This window comes from Ylistrum balloti, unplaced genomic scaffold, assembly GCF_031769215.1.
Source record: "Ylistrum balloti isolate Yb309-2 unplaced genomic scaffold, AGI_CSIRO_Ybal_v1 Utg370634, whole genome shotgun sequence".
NCBI classification, from domain to species: Eukaryota; Metazoa; Mollusca; class Bivalvia; order Pectinida; family Pectinidae; genus Ylistrum; species Ylistrum balloti.
This window is the reverse complement of record NW_026782387.1, coordinates 193,176-218,587: the sequence shown is the minus strand read 5'-3', so window position 1 is coordinate 218,587 and position 25,412 is coordinate 193,176. Positions and strand designations below refer to the sequence as shown.

The 25,412-nt window shown below is 35.1% G+C and overlaps 1 protein-coding gene across 3 annotated transcripts in view; it reads left to right on the top strand.

Annotated features, from left to right (window-relative positions):
* The window catches only part of LOC132557160 (uncharacterized), a 61,253-nt gene that overhangs the window by 19,088 nt on the left and 16,753 nt on the right, over positions 1-25,412 (top strand). For 2 of the 3 annotated variants that reach the window (XM_060221653.1, XM_060221651.1), the window contains exon 2: positions 14,771-14,827. The exons of the other annotated variant lie outside the window; for it this stretch is intronic. In XM_060221653.1, the coding sequence (XP_060077636.1) occupies positions 14,771-14,827 (57 nt within the window). The remainder of the gene's footprint in view (positions 1-14,770; positions 14,828-25,412) is intronic. 3 annotated transcript variants of the gene reach the window in all.

Here is a 25,412-nt window from a genome sequence, read left to right as displayed (position 1 = left end):
CCACTATTCTGGAATGTCATTAATCCAGTCCCCACTAATCTGGAGTGTCATTAATCCAGTTCCCACTAATAATGAAGTGCCATTAATCCAGTCCCCTCTAAATCTGGGGTGCCATTAATCCAGTCCCCACTAATCTGAAAAGCCATTAATCCAGTCCCCACCAATCTGGAGTGCCATTAATCCAGTCCCTACCAATCTGGAGTGCCATTAATCCAGTCCCCACTAATCTGAAGTGCCATTAATCCAGTCCCCTCTAAATCTGGGGTGCCATTAATCCAGTCACCACCAATCTGGAGTGCCATTAATCCAGTCCCCACTAATCTGAAGTGCCATTAATCCAGTCCCCTCTAAATCTGGGGTGCCATTAATCCAGTCCCCACTAATCTGAAGTGCCATTAATCCAGTCCCCTCTAAATCTGGGGTGCCATTAATCCAGTCCCCACCAATCTGGGGTGCCATTAATCCAGTCCCCACCAATCTGGAGCACCATTAATCCAGTCACCACCAATCTGGGGTGCCATTAATCCAGTCCCCACCAATCTGGGGTGCCATTAATCCAGTCCCCACCAATCTGGAGTGTCATTTATCCAATCCCCACCAATCTGGAGTGCCATTAATCCAGTCCCCACCAATCTGGAGTGCCATTAATCCAGTCCCCACCAATCTGGAGTGCCATTAATCCAGTCCCCACCAATCTGGAGTGTCATTTATCCAATCCCCACCAATCTGGAGTGCCATTAATCCAGTCCCCACCAATCTGGAGTCCCCACCAATCTGGAGTGCCATTAATCCAGTCCCCACCAATCTGGGGTGTCATTAATCCAGTCCCCACCAATCTGGAGTGTCATTAATCCAGTCCCCACCAATCTGGAGTGCCATTAATCCAGTCCCCACCAATCTGGGGTGCCATTAATCCAGTCCCCACTAATCAGGAGTGTCATTAATCCAGTTCTTACTTATCTGGAGTGTCATTGATAAAGTGCAAATTAACAAGGAATGACCTTTTCACTGAGCAGTAGTCAGTCATGTTAATTTAGATGTAACTGCCATTTCAGAAATCAGTCATGCCAATCCAGTGTGTTGTCAACACTTGTCAACAGATATTCTGCTGTCTAGCTGACCATTTTCTTGAATATAATTGACCTTTTCTTGTAATCTGTAGAGGATAATTATGGTTGTGGATTTCAAGGTCACTAACACTCTTGTGTAATCTTTCGATGGACTTAACATCGGTATGTCTTGGACATGTCTTGATGCAAAATGCATTGGATTAAGAAGCAATGCAGATGCTAGTCATCTTTTGTTATCACATTAGGAAAAGGAAGAAGTCAATTTAAGAAGCAAGCAGACAGGTTAAGTTAGGTTGATAGATTATGGATGCCAAAGGACATCAGGAGAAAAAATGTGATGCTGATAAAAATAGACTGATGCTGCGAGTAAAGATGAGAGGAATTGGAAGTGTTTCTTTCTATAGGGCTGTTTCTGTGTATGTGTAGCCCTTGTCAGTGTTTTAAATCTAACACACCAACACATGTACCCACAGTTGTCAAGAGTATTGGATTCCAGTGAAAACATCAATATATGGCCCACCAGTTACTAGTCCAGCATGCAAAGGCATCCTCACAGTTAGACCTGCATTCCCATTGGCATTGTATCAACTTAGGAAAAAGTCATTTTATTTGGGTCATTGTTCACTTCCTTTTGTTCTTATTTGAACCTTTTAATTCTGCCACCACATATTTGGTAGTCCATGCATCAAGCATCTAGTCATTGTTTTTGGAAATAGGCCATTGTTGCTGTGTATATCAATCCAGCTGTCATGTTAGCTAGATGCAAAAAGACACAAAATTATATAAAACTGGGCTGGATGCCTGTATTATCATTCAGTAATCAGAACTGCTAGAATCATTGCTAAAGGAAATTTCTGGAACTAGATAATCAACATATTTGAAAAGGATAGAATAGTACATGATTTTCTACTTTAAAAAAAGATGGCAGAATCCTTTACTAGGTTAAAGAAAAGACTGGATGCTGGGAGTGTGTGGGAAGTAGCTGGGATATTAGAGGTTATATTACATACATATGGAGATCAGCCTGTTTTGCAATACTGCACAGTAAATGTTATTTGGGTCTTAAGGCAATTTGTAAATTCTTCCAAGACAAAAAATCTAGTCACAGTTCACCTGGTGTCTATAGGATTGCATGTTTAAACACACAGAGAGCCCAGGTTTAATGTAACAGCAGGAAGATTTGTGTTCTACAATGTAATCTTACACAGAAGGAGTATGTTTGTGTGATCAACGCACACCGGAATAAATTTGAATGTATACGTTAGGGATTTAAAAGAAAAATTTTTCCTTTTTTTTTTGCAGTATGAAAATTTACAGTTGAGAAGTAACATGCATTAGTTACTGATGGGAAATCAGTTAAAATCCATAATTCATTTTGCATTAAAATTAGATATGGTTTTCAATGTAGCAAATTGATTGCAAAATGGACTGCTTTTGAGTTCAATATTCGTAGAAAGTGAATACATTTTCTGAAGTGGTGATATTTCCTGTTTTCTAACTTTAACATAAAATACCTCACTTACTTAGAATAAGCATCAAAATGAATACTCTGGCAATAGGCATTTCTAAGATATATAATATGTATTTTTTATTTTTTCTAAAACATAAGGAAATATTAAGGTACCTATGATCGACTATGAAGAGGTTCAGTAACACATGTGAGGTTAGACAATTAGATAACGGATTTAATCTGATCATCATTCTGTCACTATAGCTTAGTAATAGCTTGCATCAAAATTTGAGGGTGACACAACTATTGAGGAAAGGTAGCAAGTGGGCTAATTCTGTAATCGTTGAAAGATTTTGATGTTGGTGGGCTTATTTAATGTCACAGGCTTATTGTCAGGTATAAATGTGTAAACAGATATTGACAATGTAGTGTATATCAGTAACCTGAAGGCATTAAGGTGATCATCTTGAGTGTTCTGTTACATCATTAACTTATTTTTGTCATGATATTAGTGTTTTTTCAATCTCTATTAGAAGGTTTTATATACTGGATGCATGTCATTTTGGCATCATGTTGACCAATGTTATGTCATTACTTGGCCTTGTCAACACTTTGTACTTGGCCTTGTCAACACTTTGTACTTGGCCTTGTCAACACTTTGTACTTGGCCTTGTCAACACTTTGTACTTCGTGTCGTCAACATTTTCCACTTGGCCTTGTCAACACTTTGTACTTCACGTTGTCAACACTTTCCACTTGGCCTTGTCAACACTTTGTACTTGGCCTTATCAACACTTTGTACTTGGCCTTGTCAACACTTTGTACTTGGCCTTGTCAACACTTTGTACTTGGCCATGTCAACACTTTGTACTTCGTGTTGTCAACATTTTCCACTTGGCCTTGTCAACACTCTGCATTTCACCTCGATAACAATCATTATAGCTTTAAGTCAACTATTTATCAAATTATGATTTTCAAAAAGCTTTTCTGTTATGATAGCGATGAAAGCAATTTTAATGTTAATTTAATTTTAACAAACATGATGATAAAACAATATGGTGATATTTATGATATCTGAAATGTTAATACATTTATGTCCTAATGGACGACATTTTTTTTATTTATCTGGCACCCACATTGCAATTATATTGACAATAAATACAATCTGACATTCCATGCTTAATGTAGGTAATAGAGATGTTGATAGTATCGAATGGTTCACAGTTTGCTGAGGGTAACACCAAATGTAGGTAATAGAGATATTGATAGTATCGAATGGTTCACAGTTTGCTGAGGGTAACACCAAATGTAGGTAATAGAGATATTGATAGTATCGAATGGTTCACAGTTTGCTGAGGGTAACACCAAATGTAGGTAATAGAGATGTTGATAGTATTGAATGGTTCACAGTTTGCTGAGGGCAACACCAAATGTAGGTAATAGAGATATTGATAGTATCGAATGGTTCACAGTTTGCTGAGGGCAACACCAAATGTAGGTAATAGAGATATTGATAGTATCGAATGGCTCACAGTTTCACATTTTTGCTATCATCATGTTTAGAAAGATGAATAGAATAATGTCAATCATGATGATTCATGCCGGAAAGAAAGTGTGATTTATTACATTATAGCAATAAGATGATTAAACACATGCTTACTTTAGATCAAGGATATGATAGCAGTAACCTTGACACGGCCATATATATTGTTCCTGTTCCATGACAGCCTCTTGTTACTTCTCTTAGCAGGATCCAGGATCTGTTGATTTGTGAAATTGTCCAAACCAATCTCCAGTTTGATTAGGAGAGTTATTTCTACAGATAACCCGTACTTGGCACTGATATATAGAATAGTGAGTATGTAACAGGGAAATGTGCTACACTCACTAGTATCTTAACATCTGATAGGGTTGGTGCTCACAGCAGAGGCAGAACAATACCATAATTTGCTGTTACAAATTGATAAAGTGGGGTCTTTATGAATCACTAGGCAGAAAAGTGCTTGATGGTACGAAGGGAGTCCGAGCTTCATATCTTATTAGCTTCTGTTAAGGGATACTACTAAAATGAAAAACCAGTGCAAATCATCTTATGAAAATAATGCTAAAAATTATAATTCAGTTGTTTTCTCTATGCAAACAACATTTTCAGTATTGCAAGCGCTACAATTTTCTTACGGAATAAAAATGGAAAAAAAAAGTTATTTGTGTTATTGGTTGGTTAAAAATTTCTGCATAGGTTTATAATTTATTTGATGCCAGAATGAAACAGACAGTAAATTGATAGAAACATCTGTAGTACTCGAATGAAACAAGCTATGCCATGGTGTAAACTTCTTTTGTATTTGGATGAGACAGAACATATACTGGTGGAAATGTCTAGTATTTGGATGAGACAGAATGTGTACTGGTGGAAATGTCTGTAGTATTTGGATGAGACAGAATGTGTACTGGTGGAAATGTCTGTGGTATTTGGATGAGACAGAATGTGTACTGGTGAGAATGTATGTAGTATTTTGATGAGACAGAATGTGTACTTGTGGAAATGTCTGTAGTATTTGGATGAGACAGAACATATACTGGTGGAAATGTCTAGTATTTGGATGAGACAGAATGTGTACTTGTGGAAATGTCTGTAGTATTTGGATGAGACAGAACATATACTGGTGGAAATGTCTAGTATTTGGATGAGACAGAACATATACTGGTGGAAATGTCTGTGGTATTTGGATGAGACAGAACATATACTGGTGGAAATGTCTGTGGTATTTGGATGAGACAGAACATATACTGGTGGAAATGTCTGTAGTATTTGGATGAGACAGAACATATACTGGTGGAAATGTCTAGTATTTGGATGAGACAGAACATGTACTGGTGGAAATGTCTAGTATTTGGATGAAACAGAACATATACTGGTGGAAATGTCTGTGGTATTTGGATGAGACAGAACATATACTGGTGGAAATGTCTAGTATTTGGATGAAACAGAACATATACTGGTGGAAATGTCTGTAGTATTTGGATGAGACAGAACATATACTGGTGGAAATGTCTGTGGTATTTGGATGAGACAGAACATATACTGGTGGAAATGTCTGTAGTATTTGGATGAGACAGAACATATACTGGTGGAAATGTCTAGTATTTGGATGAGACAGAACATGTACTGGTGGAAATGTCTAGTATTTGGATGAAACAGAACATATACTGGTGGAAATGTCTGTAGTATTTGGATGAAACAGAACATATACTGGTGGAAATGTCTAGTATTTTGATGAGACAGAATGTGTACTGGTGAGAATGTATGTAGTATTTTGATGAGACAGAACATATACTGGTGGAAATGTCTGTAGTATTTGGATGAAACAGAACATATACTGGTGGAAATGTCTAGTATTTGGATGAAACAGAACATGTACTGGTGGAAATGTCTGTAGTATTTGGATGAAACAGAACATATACTGGTGGAAATGTCTGTGGTATTTGGATGAGACAGAACATATACTGGTGGAAATGTCTAGTATTTGGATGAAACAGAACATATACTGGTGGAAATGTCTGTGGTATTTGGATGAGACAGAACATATACTGGTGGAAATGTCTAGTATTTTGATGAGACAGAACATATACTGGTGGAAATGTCTGTAGTATTTTGATGAGACAGAACATATACTGGTGGAAATGTCTAGTATTTGGATGAGACAGAACATATACTGGTGGAAATGTCTGTAGTATTTTGATGAGACAGAATGTGTACTTGTGGAAATGTCTGTAGTATTTGGATGAGACAGAACATATACTGGTGGAAATGTCTAGTATTTGGATGAAACAGAACATATACTGGTGGAAATGTCTAGTATTTGGATGAGACAGAACATATACTGGTGGAAATGTCTAGTATTTGGATGAGACAGAACATATACTGGTGGAAATGTCTAGTATTTGGATGAAACAGAACATATACTGGTGGAAATGTCTGTGGTATTTGGATGAGACAGAATGTGTACTGGTGAGAATGTATGTAGTATTTTGATGAGACAGAATGTGTACTGGTGAGAATGTATGTAGTATTTTGATGAGACAGAATGTGTACTGGTGAGAATGTATGTAGTATTTTGATGAGACAGAATGTGTACTGGTGAGAATGTATGTAGTATTTTGATGAGACAGAATGTGTACTGTTGAGAATGTATGTAGTATTTTGATGAGACAGAATGTGTACTGGTGAGAATGTATGTAGTATTTTGATGAGACAGAATGTGTACTGGTGAGAATGTATGTAGTATTTTGATGAGACAGAATGTGTACTGGTGAGAATGTATGTAGTATTTTGATGAGACAGAATGTGTACTGGTGAGAATGTATGTAGTATTTTGATGAGACAGAATGTGTACTGGTGAGAATGTATGTAGTATTTTGATGAGACAGAATGTGTACTGGTGAGAATGTATGTAGTATTTTGATGAGACAGAACATATACTGGTGAAAATGTCTAGTATTTGGATGAAACAGAACATATACTGGTGGAAATGTCTGTGGTATTTGGATGAGACAGAATGTGTACTGGTGAGAATGTATGTAGTATTTTGATGAGACAGAATGTGTACTGGTGAGAATGTATGTAGTATTTTGATGAGACAGAATGTGTACTGTTGAGAATGTATGTAGTATTTTGATGAGACAGAATGTGTACTGGTGAGAATGTATGTAGTATTTTGATGAGACAGAATGTGTACTGGTGAGAATGTATGTAGTATTTTGATGAGACAGAATGTGTACTGGTGAGAATGTATGTAGTATTTTGATGAGACAGAATGTGTACTGGTGAGAATGTATGTAGTATTTTGATGAGACAGAATGTGTACTGGTGAGAATGTATGTAGTATTTTGATGAGACAGAATGTGTACTGGTGAGAATGTATGTAGTATTTTGATGAGACAGAACATATACTGGTGAAAATGTCTGTAGTATTTGGATGAAACAGAACATATACTGGTGGAAATGTCTGTGGTATTTGGATGAGACAGAATGTGTACTGGTGAGAATGTATGTAGTATTTTGATGAGACAGAATGTGTACTGGTGAGAATGTATGTAGTATTTGGATGAGACAGAATGTGTACTGGTGAGAATGTATGTAGTATTTTGATGAGACAGAATGTGTACTGGTGAGAATGTATGTAGTATTTTGATGAGACAGAATGTGTACTGGTGAGAATGTCTGTAGTATTTTGATGAGACAGAATGTGTACTGGTGAGAATGTATGTAGTATTTTGATGAGACAGAATGTGTACTGGTGAGAATGTATGTAGTATTTTGATGAGACAGAATGTGTACTGGTGAGAATGTATGTAGTATTTTGATGAGACAGAATGTGTACTGGTGAGAATGTCTGTAGTATTTTGATGAGACAGAATGTGTACTGGTGAGAATGTATGTAGTATTTTGATGAGACAGAATGTGTACTGGTGAGAATGTATGTAGTATTTGGATGAGACAGAATGTGTACTGGTGAGAATGTATGTAGTATTTGGATGAGACGGGTTATATACTGGTGGAGACGATATATATTTATAATGATGTTACTTGCTGCTGCTATGGGAGATACAGGGAAGAATCCAAAATATACACTTCCCTTTAAAAACTGTCTTGTTTGTGGAACCACCAGAAAATTTGTGATTTGATAGGATATTTTGATGGCATTTTTACAAACTGTTGTATTAAGAAGATAGTCCAACTGCTAGAAACATGTGATACAATACACAAGACAGGCTTTACACTACAATTGCATATTTATGTATGCTTGGCTTAAATATGAGATCAGTGTGTGCAGATGAAAACTGTTGTTAAATTGGACCAAAGGTTTGTCTGGTGGGAACGTTGGCTGGAAGCGATTTGGCAGAAAAAGGAATGGTTGTTCAGACTGTGATTAAGTGAAGGCAGAGCTACCCTGGTCGACAAACCACTAGTTATCCCACAGAAATGTCGGAATAACTGATGCAGTAATTGGGTCTCCACCAGGACAAGGACATGGATTAGCCTCGAACTCCTGGAGACATGTCAGGGTCTTCCTAAATACAAGCAGAAATGATGCATTTTTTATACAGAAAAGAAAGGTGTAATTGTGAGACTTTGTGAGGAGGGATGACCAGTAATTAAGCGTGAGAGGACAACCCCAGTTCTTCTGGAATCAAAACCACTGTTTTACACCTGGGGAAATGATACTATCTTTGTAATGCGATTAGGCACTAGCTTACCTTTGTTAACCCTATATCTACCTCAGATTTACCAAGTTCTAGATCGAAAAAAACAATCAATAAAATCTAGTATAATTTAGTTGGAACATATAAGAATAAAAGGTTTTGCCAAATTGCTTTCTAGGCCTATAAATATATGGAAGACCTAACCTTTCTGAATCATTAAACGGACCATATTCAGTCCAATCACCCAACCACTGGTAAAGATGACCTTTCCTTGAAAAAGTAAGGAGTTCAAAACTGGAAAGACTGTTAGTGATAGAAGTTTAACATCTTTCCTTCCAAACATGTCTGAGAAAGGGACTGGTGTTTCAGAAACAAAATAGATTCAGAATGCACTCATGCAAACAATCTTGTTCCTGTATTGATGTTTAAGAAACAGACTATATTCTAGTATTTAAGCTTAGAGTGATGCTTTAGAAAAGGACTATTTTAGTATTGATGCAGCCTGTGATGTTTAATGGGCTACATTGTAATATTTTTACAGTGATTTTTTGAAACAGACTTTATTCTGGTATTGATGTAGAGTGTAATGTTATAGAAACAGATTATATTTTAGTATTGATGTAGAGCATGATGTTATAGATACGAATTATATTCTAGCGGTTTTAATAGAGTTGGTGTACATGTAGAGTTTGATGTTGTAAGATAAAGATTTGTGTAATCAGTTCCACACAGAAAGCACCTGGTTCACAACCCCTTCTTGATTATCTAGCATGGTGTGATTACAGGGGAAATGATGCTATCTATTTCATGTAAACGAGGGCAGTAAAATGGTGGAATGCTACTCCTCTTATCATTAATTGGACACAGAAATAGTGTACTGCAAATTCCAGGTCCCTTAATGTCTTAAATCTTATTATCTCATCATGGACTCTCTAATGATGGGCTCCTTTGTCAGTATTAGTTTGCAAGTAAAACCTAGATCCAGATAACAGATTAGTTTAATTACTAGTACAAGATCTAATCATTTGGGAATTTCAGGAAATATTTTACTGTATATTAATTACATTTTTCACTCCACAAATAAATCAAATGTCACACAAGGCGTATTAATTAAAGGAGTTAGTCATTTGAACACCTACAGTGTTTCTGATACTATTGCTTCTTGGTGATTTTACTTACAGAAACCCTGGGATAAATCCATCTCATCTGCCCTGTAACCCTAAAGCTATAATAAACTTGTATCTAGTATAGTTTAAAGGCTATTATTCTTGGTTCTATATTTCACTAGAATAAATTGGAACCCAAAGTAACTGAAAATCCAGTTCTTTAATCTGGGATTGGAATATCGTATTACAGCTGTATTTACTGAAAGTCTGTATAAAAGTAGTCGTAGAGTTTCACATGAATTAGACATGGATTAAGAATGAGAAAATAAGGGGGGAAACAAATATCATGTTTATTTGACTCTATTCCACCCAGATATGTTTCTGCTTAGTGAACAACAAATATGACTTCATTGTCCAGTAACAAGTCTGTGTCTAATGTAATTAACCAATTCATATCAGTTGCTGCTCATCAAAAATATCATAGTATGCTTTTTTCAGTATTAAGCCTGTCTCCTGACTTGTCAGTGGTAACATGTTTGTCCAGGTCTTTCAACAGGGTGAATACGGTAACCCATGTAATGGTGAATTACTTCTGTTATATATGATGCTGTTTAAATTAAGGTAAAACACATGATAGATTTAATGTCTTCAAAATGTTTTTAGAAATCAATTGTTCAATTTTTGAATTTGAATTAAATTTGATGTATTACATTTGTTTTGTCTTTTTCTAATGTCTCATCTTTGATCAATGGTCACCAGACATCCACCAGTGGTTTCCCTATACTCGGAGGCACTTGTAATGTTGTACTGGCTTCAACAGAGACACTGACAATGCTGTACCGATGATTTCACAATATTTTCATGCATGGCTTGTAGGACTTGCAGAAGGACTTGGGAGATATTTATGTTCAGTTCAAAATCACAAGCCTTAGCATAAAACATGTAGGTTAATTAGGAATGGACTTGTTATTGTATGGAATTCAGATTTTAGGTCCAAACAACATTAGTCATCTTTATGGTTTTTATTGGGCAGGATAGGGTGGTTGGACAAATGGGGCAGGGTAGGGCGGTTGGACAAATGGGGCAGGGTAGGGCGGTTGGACAAATGGGGCAGGGTAGGGTGGTTGGACAAATGGGGCAGGGTAGGGCAGTTGGACAAATGGGGCAGGGTAGGGCGGTTGGACAAATGGGGCAGGGTAGGGTGGTTGGACAAATGAAATATTCTTAATTTCTGTCTCTACGAATGTTTTTAACACATTATGGTCCTGTTTGTGGTTTTAATTTCTTGACTTGAAGCAGCCCCTTCCAAGGTGGTAGATGATTTCCGTCTTCATAATCAGGATTTAGGAAAAATAGTGATGAAATGTAATGTTAAATTCATAAAATCTTTAGACCACAACACTGCTGTGATAGAAATCTGGATTATAGATATTGTATAAGTAGTGTTTACTCCTACTTCACCACTTGAGTCATTGTGCTGATGGGGATGAGGGCTTCTTGAGAGGGCCCTTATCACCTTGTGAGTGTCACATAGTTTCCAGCCAGACATAGTATGATGATGTGGTGTATATAAATTGTATTTGGTGAAACTATCACAACCCTATTTTAATATTTTTGCTTGATTTGAGTGTTTTTTTTTTTTAATTGTCAAAAATTTGGATTAAAATAATGTTAATTTACCTGAAGAAGTGTTAAAAACAATTGATCGCTAACAAATACTAGCTGAATTAACAATACTGCAACAGTGTAATGTAATAAGTTTAGAAAGAAAAAATAAGATTATATTCCAGATGGAATCTGTTAAACACTAGTTAATTGTGAGTTTGGTCGGAGGAAGTGCTGCCAGATATAATATGTGTGAAAACAGATTGATGCTCCACAACTGGCTAGCCCTTCAGAAAATGTAAATAGCATGCTAAGCATCAAAACAGCCATAAGGAACATGAAGTGTTTATGGTTTTAGCCTCTTAGCAATCTTAGTGTTCAGAAATTCAGCTACATGAAGTCATACCTGTGTTGGGTTAAACAGAGGGCCTCTTGTCATTACTATATGAGTCTTTCAAGCAGCCTTGTATATTGGGATATTGGTTTTTCAGCACTGAGTACAGCAGAAGTGTTATATATTGGCTATAGTGTGGTTATTTCATGCTTGAAAACATGGGTGCTAGATACCGCATTTATCCTGATGACGCCGCCCTTCTAAATCTTTTTCTTATTACCCTATTTATCCTACAGTAAGCCCAAGTAGACCATTAGACTTAGGTTTATTACATGACAATAGATAAAGATTTATTGGTGGTTTTACTGAATAACGGTATACAAGTAATGGTAACTAGACATTGGTGAACTGCCAGATCAGTATGGTATTAAGAATGTCTCATGATTATTTTCTGGTGTGAGCATTCCATTATTTTAATGATTATTTACCAACTTCAAATTTTTAATTTTCAGTTTTGAATATGATGTATTTTTTACATCAGAAAGGTTACAAAGTTAAAAAGGTTTAGCAATCATCTGTTAATCACAGTGATTTCCTGAATCCTGTATTTCATGAACTTTACTCTTCAGACTTGTTTGACATCTCCATAATGTCACAAATGCTGATCTAGAAATGGGTTGAAATTCATGAATGATGAGCTATTAGAGACAAGAATCCTACAAAGCTCCGATATCGATAACGGAATCAACATGACATGGATGCCATCCACAGTTATTTTTTGTACAAATAACAATGAGGAATTTGAATTTGAGATTGACTTTCCCCGGGTATAAACACCAAAATGAATTGCTTGTGAAATATATATGATTTGATGTATTATCATTTTCAATGGATTTCTTCAATTTCTCCCATTAAGATTCAACTTGAATAATTTTAAGTTTTTGTTGCTTCATTTAATGGAGATTGAAAATCATACAGAAGACTAGTGAATTTTCTTCCTCTGATTTTTATGTGAAAGAGATGGAGTTTTTTTCTGTGAGGGCAAAAAATATGATTTAACCTAAGTGCTCTTGAATTTCATCAAGATCTTTTTCAGTGAATGGTACTTGATTGAACCAATTGTACTTAATCAGTTATGGTGATTTTGTGATATGAGAGGTATATCATTCAGAAAAAAATTTTCAGCATTGAGTATCTTTCCTGTAAAAATCTTGAATGTTCTGTCTGTATTTTGCATTACATTGATCACAGACATTTCATTCAATCACGTTCCACTGATTTCATCGTCTACAAACCTGACAACTTTGTAATTGTATTTTCTCACTGATATCATATCCTGGAGTATATAGGAACTTGGAAAAGTGCATCAGCCATTTTTATTTACGAAAAGAAGGTTCACTTTTTGACTAGCAATACTACAGGACAGTATAGGGGATCAGAGATAGAACATGCTGTTACCCAGCAACAAAATTGCAACAATACTGCATGAGGCATTTCTCCTTGGTTTTTTACTTTGTATCATGACTTCAATAAGCATGTTACTTGGCAAAGAAATAAGAACCATTAATGAACCAAGTTTGTAAATAGTCCTTATAGAGGGTATAAGTCCTTATAGAGGGTATAAGTCATTATAGAGGGTATAAGTCCTTATAGAGGGTATAAGTCCTTATAGAGGGTATAAGTCATTATAGAGGGTATAAGTCCTTATAGAGGGTATAAGTCCTTATAGAGGGTATAAGTCATTATAGAGGGTATAAGTCATTATAGAGGGTAGTAAGTCATTATAGAGGGTATAAGTCATTATAAAGGGTATAAGTCATTATAGAGGGTATAAGTCCTTATGGATGGTATAAGTCCTTATGGAGGGTATAAGTCATTATGGAGGGTATAAGTCATTATGGAGGGTATAAGTCATTATAGAGGGTATAAGTCATTATAGAGGGTATAAGTCCTTATAGAGGGTATAAGTCGTTATAGAGGGTATAAGTCATTATAGAGGGTAGTAAGTCATTATAGAGGTTAGTAAGTCCTTATAGAGGTTAGTAAGTCATTATAGAGGGTATAAGTCATAGAGGGTATAAGTCATTATATAGGGTAGTAAGTCATTATAGAGGGTATAAGTCATAGAGGGTATAAGTCATTATAGAGGGTATAAGTCATTATATAGGGTAGTAAGTCATTATAGAGGTTAGTAAGTCCTTGTAGAGGGTAGTAAGTCCTTATAGAAGGTATAAGTCCTTATAGACGGTATAAGTCCTTATAGAGGTAGTAAGACCTTATAGAGGGTATAAGTCCTTATTGAAGGTAGTAAGTCCTTATAGAGAGCAGTAAGTCCTTACAGAGGGTAGTAAGTCCTTATAGAGGGTAGTAAGTTTATTATGTCTATATGTTTAAGTCATGTCAATTGACCATTATATGTATATTGATCAACATGGAGGTGATTATCAGGTAAAACTGCAATAGTCAATGCAGCATGTTTGAGTGTTCTAAATATAGAATTTAGTTCATTGCATGATATACTTGGTCCAGAACGTGGATAGAAGGAAGATTAATTATTGCAAAAAATTGGTTTTTATAAGGAATGTATCAATGATTTTTTTCTTTAGTTTCATATATTTGACAGATTTAAACGAACAATATATTTTTGTTTTTATACAGATGCTTACTCACAAAAAGAGAACTAAAGCTGGTATTTTACTTGGATATAATGAATGCTTGATTTAACTGCTGACTCAGGCTAGCATGTGTAACAATATAAAGTAAAAGAGAATAGATGTTTTGAAATCACAAACCATTTGAAGTGTGTTTTTCACTTCCCACATGATTGTGCTTTGGACTGCGTGATTCATTGTCATGTTTAATTGGACTTCATCATATATCAAAGGTCATAGGTCACTGTAAAGTATTGAACTTTAGGTCAGTGTCATGCGTTGAAAGTAGTAGACATTTGTAGCATTGGCCTTGCATCATAGCAGTTATTGTATTTCATATTTTACAGAAAAATCGGAGAGGTGAACATCTTACGAGAGACTTGATAGATATTGACTCTAAAGCAGTAAGTAAAATGCAAAAATTGTCTTCTCTTCCTGTGCCTAGAGTGATCTCCCCTGGATTATAGGTACTTGGTTGAGATTTTTCTTGGTTGAGAATTTTTTTCTCTCGGAGAAAGAGTGGTGTCTAATATGAATCAAAAAGCAGATCATGAAGTATCATTATGGTTATTTCAGATTTGTATCAATGATTCGTATCAGACCCAGGGTTTTTTCAAGAAATTTTTGACCCAGAAAATCTGTATTGGTGTACCTATCATCCTGTAGGATATCTAAACCTCTTACCTTCTCGGTCCAACTTCTGCTTTATAACAATTTTCCCATTTGTAACCACTCTCAATCAAACTTGCAACTTTTTGAAATAAAGCTTTTTATTAACTAGTTGATTTCTAACTTTTTTTTTGTTAACAAATATTAACACCAATTTGATCCTTTTGTCTTTTGATGCTGACATAAAATTGAGTTGGTGTACGTTAATCACCATTATACAAAACTAAAGAATTTAGAATATCAGTTTTTTTTCTTCAAATTATCATTTCACTTTCAGTTATTCATTATTACCAGTAATGAAAAAACCTTGAGTCTATTTTTGTTTTCCAGATTCTATAAAGACTTTGAGAGGAGGGGGATTTCTGGATTTATTAAATTTTGAGAAAAAAAGATCACAAAATATTTTCTATGATTTTAATTTTTAAGTGATTTAATTCTCTTAAAAACTTGCAAGTTTAAATCAAAATTAAACCTCTAGAAAAAGCACAAAATTAATATATAGCTGAAAAATCTGATTCTCCAAGTTGTCTATCTGTAAGTCTCCTGTATATCTGAATGCGACTCTCTGTTACTAATATGTACACTTTTTCTGTTTGGTGTCTTTTCTTCAGTAGTATAAATATTGTTTGTTCTGTGTGTATATATATATATGATTTTCAGTATTCATCGCCTAAGCAACATCATCTTGAGAAAGATGAAATTCAGTGAAAGTGGACATTTTCTTTTACACATATTGCGTCTATTGGAAAATGTTCTCGTTGAAAATCAGTTGAATATTTTTTAATATTCTACAAGAGCACTGTGAATATTAGATGCAATACCATATACTGATTTGCTTGAGTTAAAGTCTGCCTTATGTATATTTACTGCAAGGTAATATAAAATATAATTGATGTTAGATAGGAACTTTTTTAAGTGCTTACATTATAAGATTTCAATACATAATGTTGCTTTTACACTAGAGGAGGAAAACAAAACAGCAACCCAGCCCTTCTACAGATTTATCAATGTAAATGTTATTATTTTGGCACAATCAATTTAATGCATAAATTTTTTTTGACATATTAGCACAAAGATAAATTTGCTCATCCACAAAAAAAAAACCTAGTGTAGTCATAATTGAGCACAATGTTTTCAGTGAAAAGTGCTAAAGTCTAATTACTGCTACAATCTATGCATTTACTGTATTGTGATTGTGACTTAAGACGGGAAGAAGGGAAAAAAATTACCCTGTGAAAGTGAAAAGTTGAACTGGATGGTAATATAACAGATGCCAGCTTATTGAGTTTTTGTAATAAAAGTTTGTTCCAATTTTCTCACATAATGTCATACAGTGTTTGTTGATTACACATCCGAAAGAATAATTACTATCATCCTGTGTATCAAAGATTTATTGTTTTACCCAGAATCCATCACTGGAACATTTTTGTTTATCAGACATGAATATTGTAGTCAAATTCTGACTCCGATAGAATCCCCCTGCTCCCATAAATTTTGGTAAACGCTCAAAATAAAGTGTGGTTTGTTGAAGAAAATAGTAAGTTATGTAATTAGCGTCAGTTGAATTCAGTACTGAATATAGAAACAGGGATGGGTTATGTAAGTGTTAATTAGTTGAGATAGAGAAGTATTGGCTCCATAATAGATGTAGTATAGTGGCCAATTGATATTTGTGTTTTGATCAAGTTAGATGGATTTGTGCTGTCCATGTCTATAAAAACAGTTTTTGATAAACAAGAAGTATGGCAGAATCATCGAATGGAATTCTACTTAGACCTATGTGCCAAGGTTTTGATGTATAGTTGGAGCTTCCTTCGCAGATCTAGTTTCTGTTCTCGCACCATGTAAATATCCCTGTCTCCACAACATTCACTGCATATTTTTGTGTTGGATTTTAATTCTATAATCATGCTCAAAGTGAAGAGTAACCAGTTTTACCTCCTCCATCAAACTCCTCCGCTTTGATAATGATATAATTACGTCATGGTTGTTATTTTGGACGCAAGAAAGTGATCAGATTACTTCTGATGGGAAGGTGAAAAAGTTTCATTAATTATCTTAGTCTTTTACATTTTATACATGACTGAAGCTTCCATAAAGATGTGTTTACAGATATGGTATCATAATTATGTAAAAGAATCAGAAGAAATTTGAAAGAGATTACAAGAAGATACAGAATATGTGATTAGTGGGAAAGAAAAAGGGGCACAATTCTGTAATAAAGAAAGAAAGCTTCACATTCTAATAAAAAAAGATTCATACATGTGTTTGCCAAATGAGATATTTATTAATTTATGATAATGTTGTAAGCTTTATGATATTCAAATTGTTAAAAGGGACAAACTTTGTTGATTTTTTTTCTAATAGGTTTAGGATGAAAGGAGTCTTATTTTCAATTGAGAAAGAATCTGTTAATTAAAAGAAGGGTAAAAGGGGCTGGGCTTCAGAAATTCTTAAATTTCATATTTCATTTCTTTATATATTTGATGTTAGTTAAATCTGGCCTTATTCAACAGAGTAATGAAATCACCTTGTGATCTTTCATTGAAGTGTAGTACCAGATAATCTTCAAATAATCATCAAGGGAGATAACTCATGGCCTTTAATAGCCCATTATTCATAGTAAATTACCCATTCACATCTTTAGATATTATCAGACCTGCTGTTTTGTCATTCTATTATGGCCTCCAAGGGCAGATTGGAATAAATGAATCAAAGACTACATGATTAGAAGTCTTGACTGTTGTATCAGGTTTTCACTGTCAAGACCCTCACTGTGATCTGTGTAGGCTTCATCCACATTTATAACTTCAACTTACCTTTCTCTCTGAATAATAAAGATTTGTGTTGATGTTAGGATGAAGGACTATCAGTTTAATACTATTTTACATGTCTACTTTTTGAAAATTTCAATTTTTTTCAATGTATGTGTCCTTAACGATGTATAACCTTGAATTGTTAATGATATTAAGTTGATGTCTTAGTAGTGGAGACCATGCTTTGACAAGTGAGAAGACAGAAGGGTTGAATAGGGAGGTGAAATGTGATCCTGTGTCATTGTCAAGGCTTACTAGGTACTATTGATGCCACCTGTGATCAGCGTCAACAAAGGGGGCACCATAAAATAAGGTCTGATGATAATTCTGGTCAGGCAGACAATTCATCAAACTGGATATGTTAAACTTTTAGATTTAATCTTCAAGTGGAAAGATTTTGGCACTGGATTAATCAACTGTAATATAATTTACTACTGCTTGAAATGTGTAGATATTAACCATGTCTGCTGAAGTTCTCATACTGACAGCTTGAAAAAGTTATATACAATGTGTTTAATGTTGTGCTTAAGGTACAAATGTATTTTTGTGGTTGTCCTTTTTCAAAGGAATGCTATATATTAAAAGACTGTATTTCTAATAAAGTTATTGTTATAGGAAGACTTAAGCATGGACAGCTCAGACATTTCAATCCTGGTGTAAATGTCTTGAGATGTGTTATTTGATTCCTACCTGAGATTGTATGTGTTTCTCAGGAAGCCAACATTACAATGCTTTCTGTGCTGTGCTGTTATGGCTTCCTGTAGCAAGATACTTTACCTTTGCAATAGCATGTGGTGGACCTCCCCTATGTTTTTCAGTATGGTAGACATTCATCAGTTACTACAAGTTAACAAGGTGATAAATCCAGCTAAATATTCACCAAATAGTTAAGTGAAGATAATGAAGCAGCTTTTATTTCCTATTTTCTGGATTATAACGGCTTCTGTTTTCCTTGTGAGTCAGGCATGCGGCTTATATATACTGGTGTGGCTTATATGTGGACAAAAAAAAATGGCAGGATAAAAAAAAAACATAAAAAAAAAAACAGGAAGCGTACGAGATGGTACTAAGTTTTTTACGAGTACCTGCCTTTCATGTGTTTGTGACTGAAACAGATCATCTAGAACCATCATTTGCAATTGTATGCAGGATGATTTTAAGGTTTAAATAAAAATAGCATTCACACAATTGTCCTAACTCACAAAACATTAAAAGTTCGCACAACTGTCCTAACACACAAAACATAAAAGTTCAAGTTATTGTTCTAACACTATAGATATTAAAGTCCACACAATTGTCTTATCACATGAAACATACATAACGCTTTTCAAATAATTTTACCACCTGGTCTAGTATAAAGGAAACTGGCATGTTTTTTGAACATCAATCTACCTATAGTCCTACTTCTACTGAATCATGTATGGTGGTCTGATGATTTCGACAGCCATTAATTATGACCTGTACGAAGTATCATTATTTGTAGTGACTATAAGTGTGTGGTATAGTGAAAGCACATTCTACCTTGTCTAATGTAGATGGGCAGCCTCTATATTTATTGTTCTTGCTCTGCTGTATAATTTACCATGGTACCAAGGTACCATGTAAGAAAATATTAATTTGACGGGCATTGATTACAAGTGAGTTGACATGAATACATATAATGTAAGCAAGCCTATCCAGTTGCATAGATTTTTGTATCATCTCCTGACTGCTCCCCTACCTGAAGGTACTTGACATTAAATATTGACAATTTTGGCTCAGTTTTCATAGGTATACAAGGCTTGGTAATAGGTGTAACAAAAATAATCGATTATCTTCTATACACAAATTTAGCCTGTGAAAAATTCCAGGAATTTCTGAAATGTGTCTTTTTTCACAATCCTTAACAGCTGTAGATAGCTGATAGTACTATATATGCAAGCTTTAAAATAATTGATTGCCTTCTTTACACAAATTTAGCTTGTTAAAAAGTTCCTATATTTTCTAAACTGTGTTTTTATTTTAAGTCTGATTATAGCTGTAGGGATTTGTTCTGTAATAGATAAGATTTAATGAGGATGAACATGAGTACAAATTGCAGTTATATAAAATAGTCTTGGCATTTCTGTACAAAAAATTAGAACTATCTCCCTACAGGTTTTACCCTATGTATAATACCTTTCATCTCACCAACAGAGTGATTCATGCTCAAGAGAAAAAATTTCTGGTAATAATTCCACCTTCATAATTTTCATTTTCAGTAGAATAGTAACAAATTCTGTCACACTCCAAACTTCCCTAGTTAGAGTTTATGTGATAGATCCATGTGTTTACTGTGGTTTAGGTATATGGTAGGCGGAGGCCTCGATAGCTACTCTGTTGGAGGGTTGATCTACGTAACTTCAAGTGAAGGTAGGCGGGGGCTGCAATAGCTTGTGGGTTGGAGTGTTGGTCTGCGTAAGCACAGGTGAAGGTAGACGGAGGCATTGATTTCTCACTCACTCAGGTGAAGATCTGAGGTCTGTGGTTGATTGTTCACTATCCAGAAAACTTAGAAAAATGGACCCAATTCTGCTAAGGTGGTTGCATCCTTTGGCAAGGCTGTTTGCAAGGTGATAAAACAAAAATATGGTAGGCATGGAAAAGTATGAGAGAAACAAAAAGCAGAGGACCTGAATGTTGGCCAGGTTTGCTAAATTTGTATAATCATGTAGTGGATCTGGACAGGTTCCCCTATATTTTGGTAACATCAGATGTCTTGTCTGGTTGAATGGTTTTAACACACCATACTGGTCTGTCAGTAGTCATTATATCAACATTATACACCATATATATACCTGTGTAATGTAGGGTTAGTCAGGAACAATAATGGTGTGTTGGTATCCAATGTACCAGTAGTAATTAATGGTGAATTACTGTGTCCCAGGGACCATTAGGTACAAATTAGGCTAGGTGTGGGCTCCTATAGATTAAAGAGAAACTTAAGCAGGGTAGGATGTATTACAGTCACTTGTCATACTGTTGATTATTCATACATACTGGACACAAATGTGCTGTATCAAACCGTATATCTTCTTATTCAGAGGAGTAATGCTTCAGTTTTTAGCAACTTTATGTTGGAATACAGGGCCTTTTTGGCCTTCTTCAGGACTATCCCCGTTAATGAAAGGCAGTGAAAAATTTGTTTATTCTCCCATTAGAAAAAAAAACCGAAAAACAGCTTGCTGATGCTTGGTAATAGTTTTAGTAGAAATACTCTCAATGCTAAATCCTTGTCTTGTTATAAACTCTTGTTGGAGATTGTTGGCCCCCTGCCCCATAGTTCTGTTGCAGGATAAATACAGCGTATTGCTCTTTTGAATCCCTACTGAACTGTGTAAGAGTGCAAATTCAAAATGAAAAAAAAAAAAAAAAAACAGTTTAAAATGTGTAGGAAATCTATTTTCTTTAAAATTGATTTGGCGTTCCGTAGGGCTGACAATAGTATAATGTAACAAACTGTCCCTATCCACTCAAAAATTACTGGATTGCGTGCATATGACAACAAGCTCATGTCAGATGATAAGCCCAAGCATATCTAATGCTGTTTTTAACCCATAAGTCATTTTGAGTAAGGTCATCTTTTAGTAGCTGGTTGCTACCTCACTGAACAACATGCAGGAGTCCTATCATATGCCACCCAGAGCAATTAGAAAAAAAAATGACTTGCCCAAGGACATAACTATGATAGGACAAAATTGTCCTTTTCTCAGCTCTCTGGGAAATTTAACCAGCATGGATAGGGAATGTGGAACCATGCAGAATGAGCTAGAGAAGCCCTGTCAGGGGAATTCTGAACAATTGTTACTTCAATGCTCTGTTATGAAACAACTTAGCCAGTAATTTTGATTGCATGAAAAGCTTTGTTAGCCCCGTTGACTTAAGGTTAAGTAAAGTAGATCTATGTTTTTAACATGAGACCCAGAAGAAGATACAGGGAGCTGGAAGTGTTGATAATTTGATCCAGCATACAGACATTAATGAATACATGCCATTATGGCAGATAGATTTGATTGACAACTCGTTCTGTTATCAAAATTAACATGTAGAAATATTTATAGTGGAAATGTCAGCTGTTTCATATTTGACAGAGATGCTATTTGTTTGCCTTGGTGTGTTGTTGATGTTGTGTTAGTAATAGTCACAGCCTGTGGTGATCCTTGAACTCTTGGAGGTGATAAAATAGTAGAAACTTTGGTTCCTCAACAGTCCTATATTGCTGTTACTATTCTTTGTAGTCTCATTGTCCTGGGACCATCTTGTTAACTCTGTGATTAACCTCTCATGTTCTTATTGACTCGATCCTGTGTTAGTGTTTAGTCCTGCGTAAATAGATTAGTTTGTCCTGGCTTTACGTCCTGTTAACAGCCAGGGTCATCCATGAACATGCCAGGTTTGGATGGTAGAGGAAAGTGTGAGTTCCAAACAAAAACCTCGGACCTGCAGCCAGTACCTGGCAGCTGCCCCATGTAGGCCTTGAATGCCCTAACCTCTTGGCCATCACAAACCCCTCTTGAGTAAATAACCAGTCTACAAATCTCTATGTATATATATCATGGAAAGCATCATGAAAATTTTGTTGCCATAGTGAAAAACAGTAACTTATCCCCATACCCCAACCTTTAACAGATTTCTTCTGGACAATTCAAATGTGCACACGATAACCACATTTCAATCTTGAGGTTGTCGGATGAGGTTAGTTAACAGAAATGCAGGCTGTGTGTGCTGAGCTTCAGACCTGAGCATCACACACATTTTCCTCCTGCGTTCAGAGCAAGCCTAGCATTACAAGGAAGCCAGGTATTATATAAATGTATCTGTAATAGCTGAAGCTTTGGAAAGACTCCAAGAAATTTCAGTAATTGGTTACAAGGTGCTTTCCCATTTTACTATGGACTTATAAATGCAATAGTTTAAATAACATTATGCTCTGTTCTCTGTAATGCTATAAATCCTGTCTGATATATTCTGTGGGAAAGAACTTGTGGTGTAGGTTTCTGTTAAGTCTTCTAAACTCACAAGCAGATGGGATGAACTATAATGCATGATGCATATTGTTTCCTGCACATAGCCTCTGTTTTAAATTTAATTGTTATCTTAAATGAATAAATTAAATTTAATTTGAAGTTTTATACATATTACATTCAGATCATAATATAGACCTATCTGCATATATCTAACACAATATCATATAAACTTCAACACATCTCTAGGAATGGAATATGGTTTCAATTGTTTCAGTGTAGTTAATCAAGTTTGTTCTGTACCATAGTCAACCTAAATCAACTTTTCAGGAGTAAAATTGATTTTAAATGCTTTATGAACTACGCAATAGTTTAAACACTTTATTTAAAGATGTTCAACATTCAAATATGAATTATCAAAATGTATAAACTGGTTGTATAGGACAAATAACTCCTTGACATTCAACCATTGAAAAGTACTACATTGCGACCTGTTTTTTAAGGTTAAATGAAACTGGAAAATAGACACAGTAGTTGTCGCTTAGCTGTATGAGCAAAGGTCAGGCAAATGTTTGTCACCAAGTTGGTTTGTATGTCAGTTGACTTGGCAAATTGCCATGAATAAAAAAGCAGGTTTGTGTTATTCACTATATAGAGAAATATCGGTACATAGACACTTTAAAAGTATTCGAGCGGAAAGATTCATCATGTTTATTTTGTTGTGGGAAATTTGAGCAGAACAGCGAGGTATTTACATTGTAATGGTGTGTAATATCTGGGGACATTCAGTGTCCTACTAGATATGTCAAGCTTCTACAGAGAGATGGTTAAAACGTCTAAGAATAACAGGTCTTGTTTTTATTACAGATTCATCAGTTTGGTTGTCTGCTTTGTGCAAGACAACTGGAATATGTGATATTTTGAATCAGAGTTTTTAGGCCAAAAGATCCAAACTAGCAACTGGAATGTGACCTGAATTGAAAGAAATGTTAGTTTTCAGTTAACTACCTGTCAAACCTTTGGTGTATCAACAGTTTGTCTCTTAATTTTTGAAATAAGCAACTACAATATATATATATATCATCACTTTGTTTACAAACCGAAGTCCTCTCTATTTCCATTTTACGATTAAATATAGACTTCATTGTATAGCTTGAATCCTCTAACGTAACAGCCATCTGGTGAAGTTTTCTTGTTACCGAGACGTCTGGGCCTAGTGTTCAAATTTGAAGTGTAGTTAACTTAACAATATTATAAACCTTAAAGTTATCTCAAAAATACTGAAATTCAAACTCAGGATGTAATTTATTAGGATCTGAAATGATTTTTTTTTAAGAAAAATAAACTAAAATGTTTGAATTATTTTTAGAAGTAATGAAATAAATGATTTTGAGAACCTGTGTTGTTTACCTATTAGCTAACTATGGTTGTGAATGTTTGGCCCTGGCACATCAATAGCACAAGTTGCTGTTAGTAACTATGGCAACTGATTACCTTTACAGGTGTGTATTGCATACTTTTGATGTGTACAAGATCAAAGGGCCAGGATTTTAACATACCTGGCCTGAAAACACAAGGTTAAAAAATAAGTCAACCAAAAAAAAAAAAAGGGCATGAAGCCATCAGTGTTAAAATCAGTCGTTAGGACTGTTGGTATTTCAGGGTTATACAAGGTTGGAATGTTGAAGGATTGACAAGATGTGATCAACTTATGAAGTGAACTGATCTTTCCACAGTCATTTGGTGTCATATAATTATATATTACATTTGATGCATGATAAATTGAAAAGTAAAACCTGTCCCTTTATAAAGAAAAACAGTAATTGAAAAAAGAAATTCCTTTATCAAAGTATTATTTGTTTATTTATGTCTGTTTGATGTCATGCAAGTTACAAAGATAATATATTATACAGGTTTGAGACGTGGGGTTATTTAGCATGTCATTCCATTTAGTATGTATAAGGATGTATTTATACTGTGAATATATTGGTCTGTTTTTCTTCCAACTCATTATCTTCCTAGAATAATCTAGATACTGCTCTTTACAATCGATGATGTCCTGTTCATTGTTATCCTATATATCTATCCTATGTAGTTTATATTTTTCCAGTAAAAACCATATCAATACTGCACAATCTATATCTACCCCAAAACAGTCCAAATCTGCCCATAACAAAATGTATCTTTCCTGTGCAATCTGTATCTGCCCTGGATAATCCATGTTTATTCTACACAATCTATAGCTGCCCTGGATAATCCATGTTTATTCTGCATAATCTGTATCTGCCCTGGATAATCCATGTTTATTCTGCATAATCTGTATCTGCCCTGGATAATCCATGTTTATTCTGCACAATCTATAGCTGCCCTGGATAATTCATGTCTATTCTACACAATCTGTATCTGCCCTGGATAATCCATGTCTATTCTACACAATCTGTATCTGCCCTGGATAATCCATGTCTATTCTACACAATCTATAGCTGCCCTGGATAATCCATGTCTATTCTGCACAATCTATA